At 29.4% G+C, this 16,489-nt stretch overlaps 4 protein-coding genes and 1 long non-coding RNA gene across 8 annotated transcripts; 3 read left to right on the forward strand and 2 right to left on the reverse strand.

Annotated features, from left to right (window-relative positions):
* Positions 1-338: 338 nt before the first annotated feature.
* On the forward strand, positions 339-12,708 carry LOC147657707 (uncharacterized). Its single transcript, XR_015291862.1, has 4 exons — positions 339-727; positions 1,422-1,585; positions 2,758-3,199; positions 12,084-12,708. It is a non-coding gene; the product is annotated as an uncharacterized LOC147657707 (long non-coding RNA).
* LOC100872503 (uncharacterized) lies at positions 1,904-13,411 on the reverse strand. Of its 4 annotated transcripts, none has more exons than XM_086907400.1 (7): positions 13,310-13,411; positions 11,796-12,268; positions 6,197-11,646; positions 5,265-6,126; positions 4,782-5,159; positions 3,077-4,702; positions 1,904-3,000 (listed from the first exon to the last, which is right to left on the reverse strand). In XM_086907400.1, exons 2-7 carry the CDS (start codon positions 12,190-12,192, stop codon positions 2,747-2,749), a joined length of 8,967 nt encoding a protein of 2,988 aa, XP_086763526.1. In that variant the 5' UTR covers positions 12,193-12,268; positions 13,310-13,411; the 3' UTR covers positions 1,904-2,746. The 4 variants fall into 4 exon arrangements, with proteins under 4 accessions (XP_086763526.1, XP_086763525.1, XP_086763527.1 ...); XM_086907399.1 differs by lacking the exon at positions 13,310-13,411 and adding an exon at positions 13,086-13,101 and having other exon boundaries at positions 11,796-12,278; XM_086907401.1 differs by lacking the exon at positions 13,310-13,411 and having other exon boundaries at positions 4,782-5,156; positions 11,796-12,192.
* Positions 13,412-13,914: 503 nt separating this feature from the next.
* On the reverse strand, positions 13,915-15,225 carry LOC105736549 (transcription elongation factor 1 homolog). Its single transcript, XM_012491604.3, has 2 exons — positions 14,603-15,225; positions 13,915-14,522 (listed from the first exon to the last, which is right to left on the reverse strand). Exons 1-2 carry the CDS (start codon positions 14,716-14,718, stop codon positions 14,390-14,392), a joined length of 249 nt encoding a protein of 82 aa, XP_012347058.3. The 5' UTR covers positions 14,719-15,225; the 3' UTR covers positions 13,915-14,389.
* On the forward strand, positions 14,639-16,467 carry LOC100871867 (EKC/KEOPS complex subunit Lage3-like). The gene is made up of 3 exons (XM_003697353.4): positions 14,639-15,562; positions 15,657-15,785; positions 15,880-16,467. Exons 1-3 carry the CDS (start codon positions 15,546-15,548, stop codon positions 16,004-16,006), a joined length of 273 nt encoding a protein of 90 aa, XP_003697401.1. The 5' UTR covers positions 14,639-15,545; the 3' UTR covers positions 16,007-16,467.
* Positions 16,053-16,467, forward strand: LOC147657708 (phosphatidylinositol N-acetylglucosaminyltransferase subunit P-like). Its single transcript, XM_086907416.1, has one exon. It carries the CDS (start codon positions 16,053-16,055, stop codon positions 16,446-16,448), a length of 396 nt encoding a protein of 131 aa, XP_086763542.1. The 3' UTR covers positions 16,449-16,467.
* Positions 16,468-16,489: the final 22 nt, after the last annotated feature.

Consider the following 16,489-nt stretch of genomic DNA (forward strand, 5'->3'; position numbering starts at 1 on the left):
TAAGTTTATTTTTTTTTATTAAATTAATATAGTGTTATCAAACTAACTTATCTGTTACAAAAAAATTATGTCTCTTAATTTCGAACGATTTTATTTTCTTTGTACACTGTAGCATGGTTTATAGAAAAATTACAATCAGAAAAAAATGATTTATAAAAAAAAATATTAGATCTTCTTCTACAAAGTTATTTATTAATTATAACTTTTCAATAAACCCAGCTTGTGTGTATACTGTTTGAGGTGTGTGTGTGCGTGTGTGTGTGTGTGTGTGTGTGTGTGGGAGAATGAGTGTGTGTGTGAGTGACACATTAAATCACATAATATGCATAGAGAAAAATGTGTAATCAAGAACGTTTTATCCGTGCTACCACAAGTATATTGAAATTTGTATAGATAGATTCATTTCTTAATTACAACCTTAACTTTTTTGACATATAAGTATTAAGTTTTTATCCTACGCATCTACATGCATCATACATTAATTTCAAGTCAAACAATTGGTCAGACGTAAAGATAAACGTCATACAAACAATTATATATATGATATATATATATATATATATAATGCTTCAATTTCTCTGCAACAATACTACAATCAAAAACAATTTTGATCAGTGTAAACAATTTATTTTACATAAGATCAATACTCTGACATCAAAAAAGCGATAAGAATGGATAATGTATAGTAATAAATAAAGTATGAAATGTAAATAATGGGTATTTACAAGTATGTAAATGGCAAAAAAGCTATAACAGAGACAAAATAATTGTTTTATTTTTTGTAAATATAATCTCGTATGTATTTGCAATAGATTCTGTCGCTTGTTTGCAAAAATACATCTCACGATAATATTCGTGTTATGTCAAACCTGTACACTTAAAACCTAAAAAACGTACAATCCACAACACGTACCAACATGTAAGATACCAATGTATCTTTCGCAGCAAACATGTGACAGATTCAATGAAAAACACATACTATAATAGTATTCAGCATGAATGCTTATTTTCTATAATAATTTTCCTATATGTTTAAAGGGAGTACCATGATAAACACATATGCGGTTCGATATCCCATTTGGAAAATTGATTAAAAATCTCGTGCTTTTCTTGTCAATTAATTTACATTAACATAAATGCATAATTTGAATTCAATACATCGACACCCGCAATCATAATTTTCATTTCTACCAATTTTATGCAAAAATCGAAGTTAAACTTCGATTCTAACCAAAAAATATACAAGCAAAAATGTTACACGAGAATATGACAAAATATCACAGTTCCGAGTTTGAAAATTCGCTTTTGAAAATCATGGTTCTCCCTATCCTTCTTTTATTCATATTTCAAGACAGTCATGAACTGTAAGACATCCTAGTTAACAACAATCCTACATTCTACTATGAGATTATCTATTTCAGAAATTGTAACGTTTAATAGTAATACATAGTCATATACAACTTGCTAAGGATGCTGTAAACTGTATACTGGCTGCTAAATGTTCCAAGTGAATACTGTATGTTAATGTATGTATGTAAAAAGTCAGAGGTGATATATAGATTCAGAGCATATGGTGTAAATGTTGGTGAGTTTAATTTTATTGTTTAAAGATTAATTATTGAAGTTATAGAAACCGAAATAACGATGCGCAGACTATCATTTATTTCCGCAGAAGAGTGATGTATGAATAATATAATAATTATACAATAAAAAAATATCATTATATATTTATATAATAGTTTAATCAAAATATATTAAAAATATTAAATTCTAAGATCATATAAATATATTATTATTTAAAAGATATTATTTTTTTAAACAATTTTTTAAATAATATCATTTTATAAATAATGTAGAAATATCCATCACTCTCCTAAAATTAACAAAACGAAAATTCAATCGATTTTAGAAAATGATGTATATTGATATTTTCAGTACATATAAAACCGAAGATGGAATGCTGATGTATAAAATTTTATGCATATATTTTTGTTCTTTTCTTATAATTCATGTTTCTGAGTATTATGATTAATCAAAATGTGATTAGTCAAATGTTTTCTCTTTTTTTTTCATTGCAAAATATAAAAATGAGATTAATATAGCATTTATGCATAAAGCTAAATGATAGTATACAGCATTCCTTTCTTCTTTATATTATTCATTTAAAATGTACAAAATTATTTCTCATTCAATATTCCTAGTATCATTTGTGTTCATTAATCTTTATGTCATTAAAAATAATAAAAATAAATAAGAAATGCTAGTCAAAAATATTTCCAAATGCTATAATTGTACTTTAAGAATTCTTACTTAAAATTCGTAAAATCAAAATATCCATATAAGCTATAAAAAATATAAATACTTCCATGAAACTATGGAATATTAAATCGAGAAATTATTTATACTCGTAACCACTAACATGTTATTTACTCGAATAAACGCATCGTAAAACGGCATGACAGTCAAGGCTAAATATTCTGAACATTTCAACAAATTGCACAGTTCAAAGTTAATTGAGATTATCTAATCTCCTTCCATAATGACATAAATGGTACTTTAAAAAAAAAAGTACCTGCGCAAATTTATTATCTTAATACAATACTTGTGACTAAATATTTACATCAATGCGTTTTACAGCTTCAGTCTATTAAGCTTCTGAATCGCGACAGCCTTTGAACTTTCGCAATATGCGACATTTTATGAAATTATTAAACTAATCATTTTTTCGTAATACCACTTAAGTTTCCTACTGAGCAGGTGGTTGTGGCTCGCTAGGCATATTGGGATTTGGATATGGTGATAAAAAGGAATAATTCGGATAAGGAGGCGGTGGATGTGGGAATGGAGGATAATAATTAGGCGGATGCGAAGAAGGGGGTGCATAACCTCTATGTATATAAGGATCTGCTGGTGGAGGAGGACCATGAAACGCTGTATACATACGAGCATATTCCGTATTATAACTCGGTCCACCATATGCTGGATATCCAGGAGCACCTACTTCATAAATTTAATTTCAACACATATTTATTTTATAAATGAAAAATAGATGAAAAAAAAATTTTTTTTAACTTACCACCTGGTGGATAAGTTGCTGATGAACCGGGTGTTGGAGGATAATGTTGTGAATATGGATCATACGGTCCTGGTGGATAAGGTCCAGGATAACGACTACTCGTAGGATGACTAAACGCAGTGGGTATGTGCGCTTCATCTCTAGTAGGAGTAGTAGCTACTGTTGTAGTAACCATTGCTTCTGCACCTTTCGTTTCTGTGGTATTTGCTAATGTTTTGGCAGTAGTATTAGGTACTTGTGAATATGCAGGAGGCACATTCATCATTGTCCTTTCTTCTATAGATTTTCCTAAATCTGGTTGAGTTTTTGTAGAATCCATTGGTAATCTAGGATTTGCTGCATGAGGTGGAACACCAGGGAAATATGTACCATAAGGAGTAGACAATGATCGTGATCGAGGATCACTATAATCATAATATCGTGGATACTGAGCATAAGGGTAACCTTGTGGGGTAACATTAGGAGGTTCGCTTTGTATAGAAGTTTCACGCATATTTGACTCTGCTGTTTTCGGAGATGTCATAGTATTTGTTCCAGTACATATAGATGTAGTAGAGGAGCCAATAGTTGAATCTGTTATATCTTTAGGAACTTCTGTACCTCGTAACGTAGATGTTGGTGGTATTTGCATAGTCGATGGTGTAGATTGTTGCGCTAACAATGGTTGTAGTGGACCAGATGGTGTTGATTGTGTTACAATTTGTGGTGATGCTTGAGGTGGTATTTGTGGTGGTCCTTGTGATGATAACTGAGAAGATATCTGTGATGATATCTGTGATGGTAATTGCGATGGTATCTGAGATAATATTTGCGATTGTACTTGAGATGGTATCTGAGATGATATTGGCTGTGATACTTGTACTTGTGGAGATACTTGTGACGGTATTTGTGATGATATTTGCGATTGAATTTGAGAGGATACCGGCGATGAATCTTCAATTATAATTTCATCATTAGATGTATCTCTTTTTTCTTGTTGATTTTGAAAAGTATGACTATAATTTGTTAATGTATCAGTTGTTTTCATGATTTCCTTCTCAATTGGAGGAGAACATTGTTTATCTATTTTTGATGTTAATTCCGTTTCTTGATCATGTTGCGTTTGAACACTTTGTGCAGTTACAGAATCCGAAGTATATACTTGACTATTTTCCTCAGATGATTTTTGTAGAGCAGTATCGGTATCTGAATTGCTTACACGGTTATGATTAGGAGGACTATAATCTGTATTCGAACTTACTTCCGCAACCACATCCTCCAATCTGACTTCTTCTACTCTTTGTTCAGTTCTAACTTGACCATCCGAAGAATTTGAATTTTCTCCGAGTGTCGAATGATCTACTGGTTCCTGTTTTACTTTTGGTAATCTTGATAGAGAAACTTGATTAGTTAAATTAACTTGACTCAAATATGGTTTAGCAGTTGCTGTAGCAACAGGTTTTGGTCTTTTTGAAGTTTCCTTGTCAGCAAATGGCCTATAATTAGGTCCATTTCCTGGTTTATTAATCGAACGTCCACTTGCTTGATTACTTGAAGATGATTTTGGTATTATAGATATGGCTGAGTTATTTCTTAATGGAAATCCAACTTCTGGTTTTGAATTTCTTTGCGTCATTGATGATACGCCTAATAAATATTTCAATAAAAAAATTTTGTTTCAATTAAAAAATAATTATGCATAAAATCAAAAATTAAATTAATATACCTTTCTTAGGTTCTTCGTTCTCTCGTTTTTGTTGATTCAATTTAAGAGCCGTTCGAATAGCAATAATTTTACCCGATTCTAATTGCATATAAATGCCTTTTGGACTTTTTAGTACCATTACTCGTTGACCAGCTTTCAATACAATACTGCCTTTATCAGGCGAATTTGTAGGAATAACAACATCTAATGGTAATGTCATTTCTTGTGCACTCATTCCTTGTCTTTGCCATACTTCTGCTGGTATCCAACGACTTCCCGTCACACTACGCGATCCCAAACCTTCAGCACCACGTTGTTGCATTGGTCTAACCGAAGCAACTGGTTTAGAAGTAGTACTATTATCACCACCTCGAATTGCTCGAATTTGTAATCCACCTGCTACAATAATATAATATAAGAAATACATATATTTTTATTATAAATTATTATATTTTTTATTACTTAAATATGTTTTGAATAATTGAATTTTGGAAAGAATCGTACCCCGTGTAGCAGTATTTCCAGGAACATAATTATAACTGGGTCTGGAACAATTGGCTGCCATTTTTTCAAGTTCATAACCACGACGAGCTAATCGTTTTTCAGCTTGACTAAGTTTTTTATCTTTTCTATCGACCAAAAGACTTTCATGATGAAAAGGCTGTTTTGTTAATAATGAAGAATGACGTTCTAATACACGATGCATAACTTCATCAGAATAACTATCTTTTGTTTGAGAGAAATCTTGTACTTGACTATCTTCTTCCCAATCCCAAGATAATGTAGTTGCTTCTTTCAAAGAAAGATGGGCATCTGGATTGCATTGATCAACTACGCGATCTGCCATTCCTTGTTTACTAATTTGTCTATCATATATTTTTCTTTCTAAACAATTGTCAGTAACTAAACGATAAACAAAGCAAGGTTTCTGTTGCCCATATCTATACACTCTACAGACAGCTTGTGTATCGTGACAAGGATTCCAAGAAGCATCAAATACAATGGCACGATTAGCGCCAACAAGATTAATACCGAGTGAACCAGCACGTGTTGAAACAAGAAACAGATGAATTTTTGGATTATTATTAAATTCATTAATGAGTTTTTCTCTTTCTAAAGCGCTAGTACTACCATCCAGACGATAATAATTTACATTTTTAATCCAAGCATCTGTTTGCCCATCAGGATATTTTAAACTATTTCTAGCTAAAAAATCTTCAATGAGATTCAATGTAAATAGTGATTGAGAAAATGCTAAAACACGATCACCAAGTTTAATTGCTTCTTCCAAAATACAAAAGAAAATTGTCATTTTCGCAGAAGCATCAATCAATCCTGGTACATAACCCTTCATCAATTCTGTTGCCTGCAAATTAAGAAAATTAATCAGCTAATTATATTTTAATATTATTTATTTTTTCATTTATTATATTTACCCAATCATATGGAATTCCAGGATCTTCTTTTCCTCCTGGAGAACTTTTACTATCTTTTTCTTCATCTTTTGTAAGAACTTCATCATCAGACTTGTCTTCTTTATCTTTATCTAATAAATCTTCTTTGTCTTTTTCCTCTTCTTTTATTAAATCATTTTGATTTAATCGAGGACTATGCAATGTATTAAGACTTTGCACAGATCTAGAAACTGAAGTCTGACAATTTGATTCAGAATTATAGCCTGAATTTGTAGATAAATTTTGATGAATTGGTTGACTTTGCACACCAACACTTGATGTCATTTCTTTATTATTTTTGTTCTTTTCAGAAGATCCTGAATTTTGGATATGAGTAGAAGATTGTTGACATTTTGCATCCTCTGTACGTGTATTTGTATCTGAATTATGATTATTACTATAATCATATGATTGATTTTGATAATTTTGTGATGGAAAATAATTATTTTGATATCGATTCACATTAGGATTTACATCTCGATAATATGGATCATTACACTGATCAGATTGAAATGGTTGAGAATAATTTCTTTGCCAATAAGAGTCCTCTGAACCTTTCATTTGATTTACTTGATTTTGATGAGTACTATCTGATGAATAATTTGATAAAACAGTATTTTGAGATGATGTTTGATTTACTGAATAATTATTTGTAGGATTTGTAGATGAACCTCCACTTTGACGATCTGTTGAAAATTCATGGGATGTATTAGTTGATGTATAATTTTGAGTTTGTTGTTGATTATCTGGTCTGGAATATAGTTGATCATTTTGATTTAAAGAAGTTGGTGTTTGCTGATTTTGCGAATATGAAAGAGATTGATTCTGAGATTGTGAAATTTGTCCTTGTTGAGAAGTATTGTATCTATGAGTTGAAGCTGGTGGTATTGATGCTGAACCTTGATGATTTGAACCATAAGCATGATTTGCATTTGATGAGGTTCCTGTTTGATTTTGTATATTAGGCGGATAAGATTGATTTTGTGATGTAGATGGAGATACAAGATGTGAATATCCATGTATAGTACTTTGCGCATTAGGAACTGATCCTTGCTGATCTTGAGGATATCCATGTGTTTGAGTGGGAGCATTTGAAGCTGATTGGCCAGTAGGATATGAAGATGAATTTTGTGGCACATTCATTTGATTCTGAGTTGATGCAGGATATCCACGCATTTGATTTTGTGAAATTGATGCTTGATTTGATGAATTTGTCATATATGGATGAGATTGACTTTGTGGCATAGGAGTTGGAGATTGTTGATTAAAAGTAAGTGATGTTTGTGATGAAGGATTTGAATTTACTTGAGTAGGATAATTGTGAGATTGATTAGATAATGGTATATTTTGTGATTGTGAGCCACCATAAGTATGAGAAGAACTTTGTAAAGGAAGATTCTGATTTTGTTGATTTGGAGAAAAACCACGATTTTGAGCACTTGTCGTATTTTGTCCTTGTTGACTTGGAAGATATCCAACATTTGGTGTTTGAGATGTTGAATTTTGCCCTTGTTGATTTGTACCATACCCCAATGTAGAATTTTGTAACGATTGACTTTCATTTCGTGAATATATAGTATTTGTTTGACTTGTTCCAGAATTGTAATTTTGAGTTTGATTTGATGCATATGGAGAATAATCTGGTAATGGCATATTTGCAGATTGATTTGGCATTTGTGATTGAAAAGAAGATTGATTTGGAACTTGAGAATAATTATTAGATCCTTGATTTAAATTTGATCCGTAATTACGTCCGTGATCTTGATAAGGATAAGATTGACGTGAATACATTCCAGATACTTCATAATTATTTCCTTGATTCTGATCCGAACGAAATTCTGAATTGGAAGGAGTAGTTGGATATCGTTGAGAATGATTATTTGTAGATTGTTCATTATTTGGTATATAATTTTGTGATTGATTAGAGTAATTTTGCGATGTATTATATCCTGGAGTTTGTGTATATGTTTGGAATGATTGATTTCCATATCTTTGTGATCCTTGATTATTATAAAATTCATTATATTCTCCATGGCTATTGTCATTTCTATAATATGTATTTTGATCATTTGATCTATAATTCTGATAACCATGAGGATAAGAATTTTGTGATATAGAATTTGAATATCCTGAATTATTCATTGGCATAGGAGGATAATTAGAATAATTATTCTGTTTTGGAGTAGTATGTGAATTATCATTCTCTACATTTTCAGTATTAGATGATGAAGCATTAGGTTGTACACTAGCTGCTGGTTTGTTTTTTATAGTTGTATTTGTTTTTTTTCCTTTTTTGGTTTCCCCTTTTGATTGCCGAGCTTTTGAACGTTTACCTCCAGGTGTAGATTTTTCACCAATTGTTTCTTCTAAATCTAAATCATCTTCTTCATTTGCTTGTCGTTTACGCAGAAAATGATATAAAATATCAGGATGATTCCAAATTTTACAACATACTGCAAAAGCCTTCAGTGGATTAGGTACTGCACGCGTCTTTACTACTTGATTCATAAAAGTATCATATAATTTACGTTGATGTGATGTCATTCGAACGAGAAGAATATATTCTTCTTTACGCGGTAAAGAAACTTGTAATACAGAATGAGATCTTCTTTGTACAAAACCTTCTAATAAAGCATGTAATACGTGTGCACGATATCTCATTAAACGTATATCTTGTGGTGTTGAATCAATACATTGGCCATTCTGAATTGGTCTCTCAAACATATTACAAAATTCACTTTTAGTTCCCAAATAATTAGGTCTTACAAAATCAACCATACACCAATATTCTAAAAGATTATTTTGTAATGGATAACCAGTTAATACTATTCTACGTTTTGTGCGCATTTGTTTCAAAGCCATACTAATGCTAGCATGGGAATTTTTTATTCTATGACCTTCATCACATATAACTAAATCAGGACCTGGATTAACTAAAGCTGTATGCATTTCATCTAATAATCCTTTATTTTTATCTTCTTCTTCAACATCAACAGTATCTTTGAAAGGTTGTCCACGTTTTCTTTTTGCTTTGTTTGGTTTTTTTAAAGATAATTGTCTATATAGTTCATATCCAATTAACAAAACTCCACCTCCTATTTGCCAATCTTGAATTATTTTAGCTCTTGCCGCCATGGTTTTATGAGAATCATTTAAAATATGCAAACGAAAATGTCGTGGTCTTACTTCCATACCAATAGGAGCATCTACAATAAATGGAGTTTTAATTTTTTCAATTTCCTTTTTCTCTTCGCTTATTGTTTCCTCTTTTGTTGTACAAGTACTTTCCTCTTTTTTAACTGTTTCTTCTGGTTCTTTTTTTACATTAACTTCTGAATTTATAGAAGATAAAGTATTTTTAAAACAATCTTTTCTTGGATCTTGATCTGACTCTTGAGTCGATCGATTCGAATAATTAGAAAAAGCATTAGTAGAATTATCATAATTAGTATACATAGATCCAGGATGGTGACTTTCTATTCCATGATATAAAGTATTAGGATTTCGAGTTTCCATACCTGGATATATGGAAGTTTGTGATCGATTTTCTAAACTAGAATATATATTATTAGAATTTTGATTTTCCACTCCAAATTTCGTATCTGGCATATTTGATCTTTGTTGCATGCCATGACAATTTACTTCTGATTTCATTGAATCAAATGTAGACATTGGATTTGCATTATATATTGTATTTTGTGAAATATCATTATGATAATTTTCATTTATATGTACTTGCGAATCTGATATATTTTTATTTAACATATTATCCTGTACATAACTAGGTAACATATTATGCGTTTCATATCCTTGATGAATATATGGATTTTCTGGCATAATATTTATAGATTGAGATGTACTTTCTTGTCCAAAACGATGGGCTGATTCTGTACTAATAGGCCTTGATATATTTGACATACTTGACATGTTTGATATATCACTCTGATTCCCACTTTCATCTTTAACTTCTTGTTTAAGCTCCATAATAGATTCTGATTTAATACATGAACTTTTGCTATGTTTTTCTGGAATATTAGGATCTTCGTATGGCAACCACATATTAAATTCTGTTAACCAATTTTGCAATGTATTAATAGGCATAATACATAAGACTGTTTTAGAAGTAGTACATCGGAAAAAAATATCGCAAAAGCTAGCAACTTGAAGTGTTTTTCCCAAACCCATACTGTGAGCAAGAATACAACCAAAACCAGAACTAGTTTTGAATCTTTCAATACTTTCAACAATATTATCATAAAGAAAACGAATACCACCAATTTGATGAGGTTTAATAATACGAGCTACCTGTGGAGCTAAAAATACATCAGGCTCTGTTTCAGGATGACCCACATTTATTAACACTCTACCATGTTCATCTGGAATGTTATATCTATCATTAGTATGCATACCAGAATTGGATGGATCATCTTCGTTGTCTGTATCTTCTCCACCACTTGGATCACTTAAAACTATGCAATCATCATCTGAACTTTCGCTAGAACTAGATATTGTAACCACATCTTTGCCTTTAGCTGTTTTTTGAGACTTTGGTCCAGCTGATACTTTTTTAACAGTATGTATTTGTTTTTCACGTAAAGCTTCTTCAGCTTCTATATCTGAGATTTCAGAATCTGAATAATATTCAGATCTATCCATAGGTTCCTTTTTAGGAACTACAGGAGATATGCTTACAGAAGGAGTCATCATTCGAATTCTTTGTTGTAACATATTAGGGCCACTAGGACGATTTGCAACTCGTGAAATTGATGTTTGTGCTCCTTGATAAACACCTCTACCTTTTTGCCATCGAGATCCTTCTACTGATCTTCTTTGTATTTGATTTGTTTGCATACTAGAAGTAGTTTGAGATCCAGTTCCAGATCCGGAATTTACTTTAAGAAGCACTGTATTTGGTAAACGAACTGGAGCAGATGGAGATGATTGCGAAATAGTAGTACCTGCTTGATTCTGTTTACCTTGTAATAGACTGATTACTCTTGTTTGTGTTTTATTATTTTGTCTATTTATTGCTATTTGCCGTTGAACTTCACGAATTATTCTTTGCTGTTCTTGTACTCTCCGAAGACGCTCCATCTCTTGTCTTTGAGCTGATAGAGTAGCTTCATCAAGCTGAGTTTCGTCCATAACTTCTCGAATATTTCTTCTCATATTTGCTAATTTCTTTTCTGTTTTTGTTTCACATTCTGATGTAGATCCTTCAGTTCCATCATCTTTTTTCTGCTTCTTTTTAACTGTATCAGAATGTTCTGAATCAGCATGCCTCTTGTTATTTTCTGTACTTTCTTCTTCCATAGAATGACCTTCATGTTTATCATTCTCATGTCCTATGCTTCCTTCATCATCTGTATCCTTTGAAATTGATTTTCCAAGTAAATCTGCTTCAGATACTTCTTGACCCTCAATTGGGGCTCCTTTTACAAAAGATTTAATTATTAATATGACATTAAATTCAATAATTATATTAATATTAGCGAAATATTAATTTAGAGATTATATAATATAATATAAATTTCCATTCAATTAAATAATTAATTAAAAAATAATAATATAATATACAAACCTTCTAATGGTAAAGTATCTAATATATTAACTGGCTCTTCATCATCCTCTTCAGCTTGAGAATGATGCCGTTCTGATTCTGCTCGAACACCAATTTGTGAATCAATTGTTTCGTCTAAATCCATGTCGTCTCCTGATCCTTCTGAACGTATTTCTTCTATTTCCTCTGACTGTAATGTATCATTTTTCTTATCATGTTCTCCGTCAGATGTTTCACTACTAGATTCCTCTGAACTTTCATCATTTCCTGTTTGAGACTCTATATTATTCATATTTGTATTTGTTGCAGTTTCTGTTGACATTACTGTTTCATTAGGCTTAGGGCCTGAACGAGGAGTCACACGTTCTATAGTGACATCCCCAATACGTGTTAAAAAACTGTCCAAACTATTTGACATGATGTGAAAAGTTCATTAAGTCACAATATATTTAACTAAAATTTTATATGAAATCATGGAATGTCTTGTCACTTTCCTGTATAACACTAACAATTATTATTTTAATATTCATATCACTTACATTATCTATTCATTTTTTTATAAAAAGCCTGCAATAAGAAATGTATTCCTTCATAAGTTTCATATCAAAAATAATAATTTGATATATTTATAAATCATTTTAAAAGAATATTGAAAAGTTTTAGACTAATGAATAATATATAAATAATATAAATTAAAAACTCATATTACAAAAGTGTAAAATAAAGATATTGCACTTTATATTATTTTTAATATAAATTAAATATGATAATTTATTAAATTTTCAATTTTAAAACAGTAAAATATAATAAAATAAAATAAATTTGCATATTTATGGAATACATTGCTATATCACATATAATTATATTTCAAATAATGCAATGATATGCAATGATACATTTATATTTTAAATAAAAATAAAGCATATGAACAAAATTTTTCTTATTACATACAAGCAATCCAAATAAAAATTCAATCAATATTAAAACTGAAATATTTAAATATTAGAACAGAAAATATTATTATATAAACTATTATATGAATTTGAAATGTTTACATGAGAAATTGCATGCACTAACATATTATAAAAAGATTTAAAAACAAAATATTTCAAAATAATATATAAGCTATGAATTATAAACACTTGCAATTAAGCACACTTGTTGAAAAATCAGTTTAATCACATTCTCGAGCTCACGAATAAATTCTAACAGTAACGATTTGTGCCATACTCTTTAATAAGAGAATCATAGCAAAAGCACAATTTAGTTTGTGACAACGTAATCAAAGAAATCGAAATAAAATATTCATACTGTTCCAAGTAATTTAGATTAGGAGCTGTCAAACAGGGGAAATGAAAGCAACCCAGAATGTTTGTTTTTGCATAAACCGATCCGGTTCGACGACTAACACTAGGAAGTCGCGTTTAACAACCGGTGACGCGAATTTCACACGCATTGAATTCTACTTGTGATCCACAGTTACGACTGCTTAATTAGCCGTTAATTGCGGATTAAAAATAATGACACACACATACACACGTCCGATGGACGCCATAGCGTCGTTGTTCGCCGCTCGACGATCACGGTTCTCCGCAATGTCCGAAGATCAGCGAACAAACCTTGTCACTTGGGTTAATACATGCATCGTTTCTATTCTGACATTTAAATTCTTTTCATCTAAAATGCATGGCGAAACCACGAGGATTTATTGTGTCACCGAAACTTCACTCAAGACTTAAACTCGCACGCGTCGTTCTCAAGCTTTCCGCGGCATTTTTTTTCACATACTTTTTCTAACAAGTAATTTCACTCGGTGGAACGCCATCTTGACTGCGCTATGAAACACATCCGCTGAGTATTTGCGAGGGAACGACATTATAATTTCATTTTGAATTTAAACTTTTTATTTTTTGCCTACTTTTAATTAAATCTTCTGTAAAACAGTATTCTTAATATTTAAAATAATTTTAAAATAAAGAATGCTTATTTAGAAACATATAGAAACATTAGTGTGATTAGTCCTGTATTTTTTTATTATTGAGAATTTTATATTTATAAAACATATTATTACTCAGTAAACTTAATAATAATAATATATATTTAAAATTAATGATTTAGATTGAATTTATTAACACACATAAAAAATTATAATAAAGATTTATTTTTTCATATTATTATTATAAAACATAATTTATACGATAGAAACATTTATTAAAAAATATTACATCTTTTCCTTATATATGCATAGGTAATAACAATTATATTTTTTATTTTTGTTATTTTTACAATGATGAATAATATAAAAGATTAATATATATAAATATAATTATATATCATATAATTAAAATTAGTAATCTATGATATCTATATTGTAATAAGACATATAAAGTATTATTTTGAACTAATAAAATATTAAATTTACAGAATTATAATAGTCTTTTCATTAATATATAAGTATATATAAGTATATAGCAAAGTTCTTACTTATCTATCGTGTGCAATTTAATATTCATTATATTATAAAGTGTTTACAATTTAGTAAAACAAAGAAATAAATAAGTCTATCAGTAATAATCTGATAAAATTTAAATCAAACATCAAAATAACAACAATCTTCAATTTGCACTTTCACATGCGTCAATCCAATCATTGTATACATCCAAAGGTTCCGAAAGTAAATTAATTGTTGTTTGAAAATCTTCTAAACAAACTCTACATGTAATTCTTGCTGTGTTTCTTGATTTATCCCTGTAATTAAAAAGAAAAAAATTTTAATTTAAGCGATATAAAAATTGGCACTAAAATAATCAATCTTAACACAATCTTACATCTTAACCTCACATGATTTTTCATGATTACAAAATGGACAATTAAATTGTGTATCTAATGGTTGAATTGCTTTTTTTTTACTTGGTGGCTTTCTTTTACTTTTTCTTCGACCCATTATATAAAAAATATAAAATAAATATTTTTTATTAAAAATTCCACGTTTAACGTATACGACTTATACCAAGTTTATACCAAGTTTTGGTATTATTTATGGTAAAACGTTGTATACAATAAGATTCAATGTTGATTGAAATGCAGCTTCTCAGTTGCGAGGCAAAAGTAATAAAGAGTAGGGGAATTATAGAGAAACGATGCCACGTTAAGTGGAAATAATGTGTGACACGTTAATAGCTCGATTTCGTGTTATTCTCTTATTCTCACTCTTTCGCTCTAAGAGAATCGAATTTTTTCTTCGCCAATAGTTGATCTGATCAATTTCTCAGAATCTCGATTTCAGAAATTATATACTTCTCTCAATCAACCAATCTTTTTACTATAAACAATTAGTTATTAATACAATATATAATTCTAATAGTCTTCAGTTAATAGTTTCTTACGCCATTTGTAAGAAACGCATTAGTACGCCATTTTGACTCTATATTTAGTGTCAACTTATTACACTACTAAAGAAACTGAAGAAAATTACTAAATTTATAAATATATATGTAGTTAAACATATAATGTACATCATATTTTAAATATGTACTAATCTAAAATCACAAAATAATAATCATATTATAAAAAGTAAATTAATAAATTATTATATATAATAAGTCACACAATTAATATTTAACTATTATATATGAATAATTAAATATTTTTAATTATTTAAATATATCAAAATACGCAAGTAAAATAAGATAAATTATATAGGTTTTTATATAGATTATAATTAATACTACAAAAAATATTTTTATATTAATGAATTATTGATGAAATGTCATGAGTACTTTTAATATGTATCCTTTAAAATATGTAATATTTTATTAAAATCTTTCATTAATATGTGCAATTTATAAAACAAAATATAAAAATAACCTTAATATTATATAGAAATTTGTTAATACCCTTTCCTTCATCAAGGGAAGCAGAAATTGCTTATCAAGTATTGAGAGTTGATGCAGAACCTTCAAGAAGTAGTATTTCAAAATCTTTGAAATTGGACAATAATTTATTACACATGTAAATTATATTGTATTTTATATTTATTATTATATATTTAAATATAATATATATTTGTACATTTTAATTTATAATTTTATATTATTTTTTATAGAGAAATTTCTGGAACTGAGGCACGAAAAGTTAGAGTAGCAGTAACATCATTTTTTGATAGTATAATTTTAGTAACAGAAACTATGCAACTTTTTGGTCCACCTGTATCTAATTATGATTATTATTAAGTAAATATTCATTATTTTTAAAATTATTTTTATAATATTTTATAAAATGGAACATACTCCAGCTCCTTATGGACCAAGATCTGTTTATGGATATGCTTTATACATAAGTTCAAATATGTTATTTCTTTTATTTCTGGTATGGGCTGTAATACCAGATCAAATTTTATATGATTTAGGATTAACATATTGGCCTTCTAAGTACTGGGCTATAGCAATTCCAATTTGGGCTTTAACTGCCCTTGCAATATTTGCATTTATTATTTATCCAGCTATAAACTTGTCTATGACACCAGATATTAATGATATTGCAACTATTACAGATAAATATTCATATCCGAAAAAAGAAACTATTCCAGGTGGTATACCACCTGTATATGATATTCCAATAACAAAAGTTTGTAGGAAATTGTATTTATCAAAAAAAAAAATAACAATAAATTAACAATAAATGATATTAAAAATTTTTGTATTTTATTTAAAAAT

This window comes from Apis florea, unplaced genomic scaffold, assembly GCF_048593485.1.
Source record: "Apis florea isolate Af1SG1 unplaced genomic scaffold, ASM4859348v1 contig_2897_pilon, whole genome shotgun sequence".
Taxonomy (NCBI): domain Eukaryota; kingdom Metazoa; phylum Arthropoda; class Insecta; order Hymenoptera; family Apidae; genus Apis; species Apis florea.

Coding starts and splice junctions, on each gene's coding strand:
- LOC100872503 (XM_086907400.1), bottom strand. CDS start 12,192: ATGTCAAATAGTTTGGACAGTTTTTTAACACGTATTGGGGATGTCACT. Junction 5,160..5,264: donor TGGAAATACTGCTACACGGG/GTACGATTCTTT, acceptor ATATTATTGTAG/CAGGTGGATTACAAATTCGA. Junction 3,001..3,076: donor AGCAACTTATCCACCAGGTG/GTAAGTTAAAAA, acceptor AAATTTATGAAG/TAGGTGCTCCTGGATATCCA.
- LOC105736549 (XM_012491604.3), bottom strand. CDS start 14,718: ATGGGTCGAAGAAAAAGTAAAAGAAAGCCACCAAGTAAAAAAAAAGCA. Junction 14,523..14,602: donor AAATCATGTGAGGTTAAGAT/GTAAGATTGTGT, acceptor TTTTAATTACAG/GGATAAATCAAGAAACACAG.
- LOC100871867 (XM_003697353.4), top strand. Junction 15,786..15,879: donor GACAATAATTTATTACACAT/GTAAATTATATT, acceptor TATTTTTTATAG/AGAAATTTCTGGAACTGAGG.
- LOC147657708 (XM_086907416.1), top strand. CDS start 16,053: ATGGAACATACTCCAGCTCCTTATGGACCAAGATCTGTTTATGGATAT.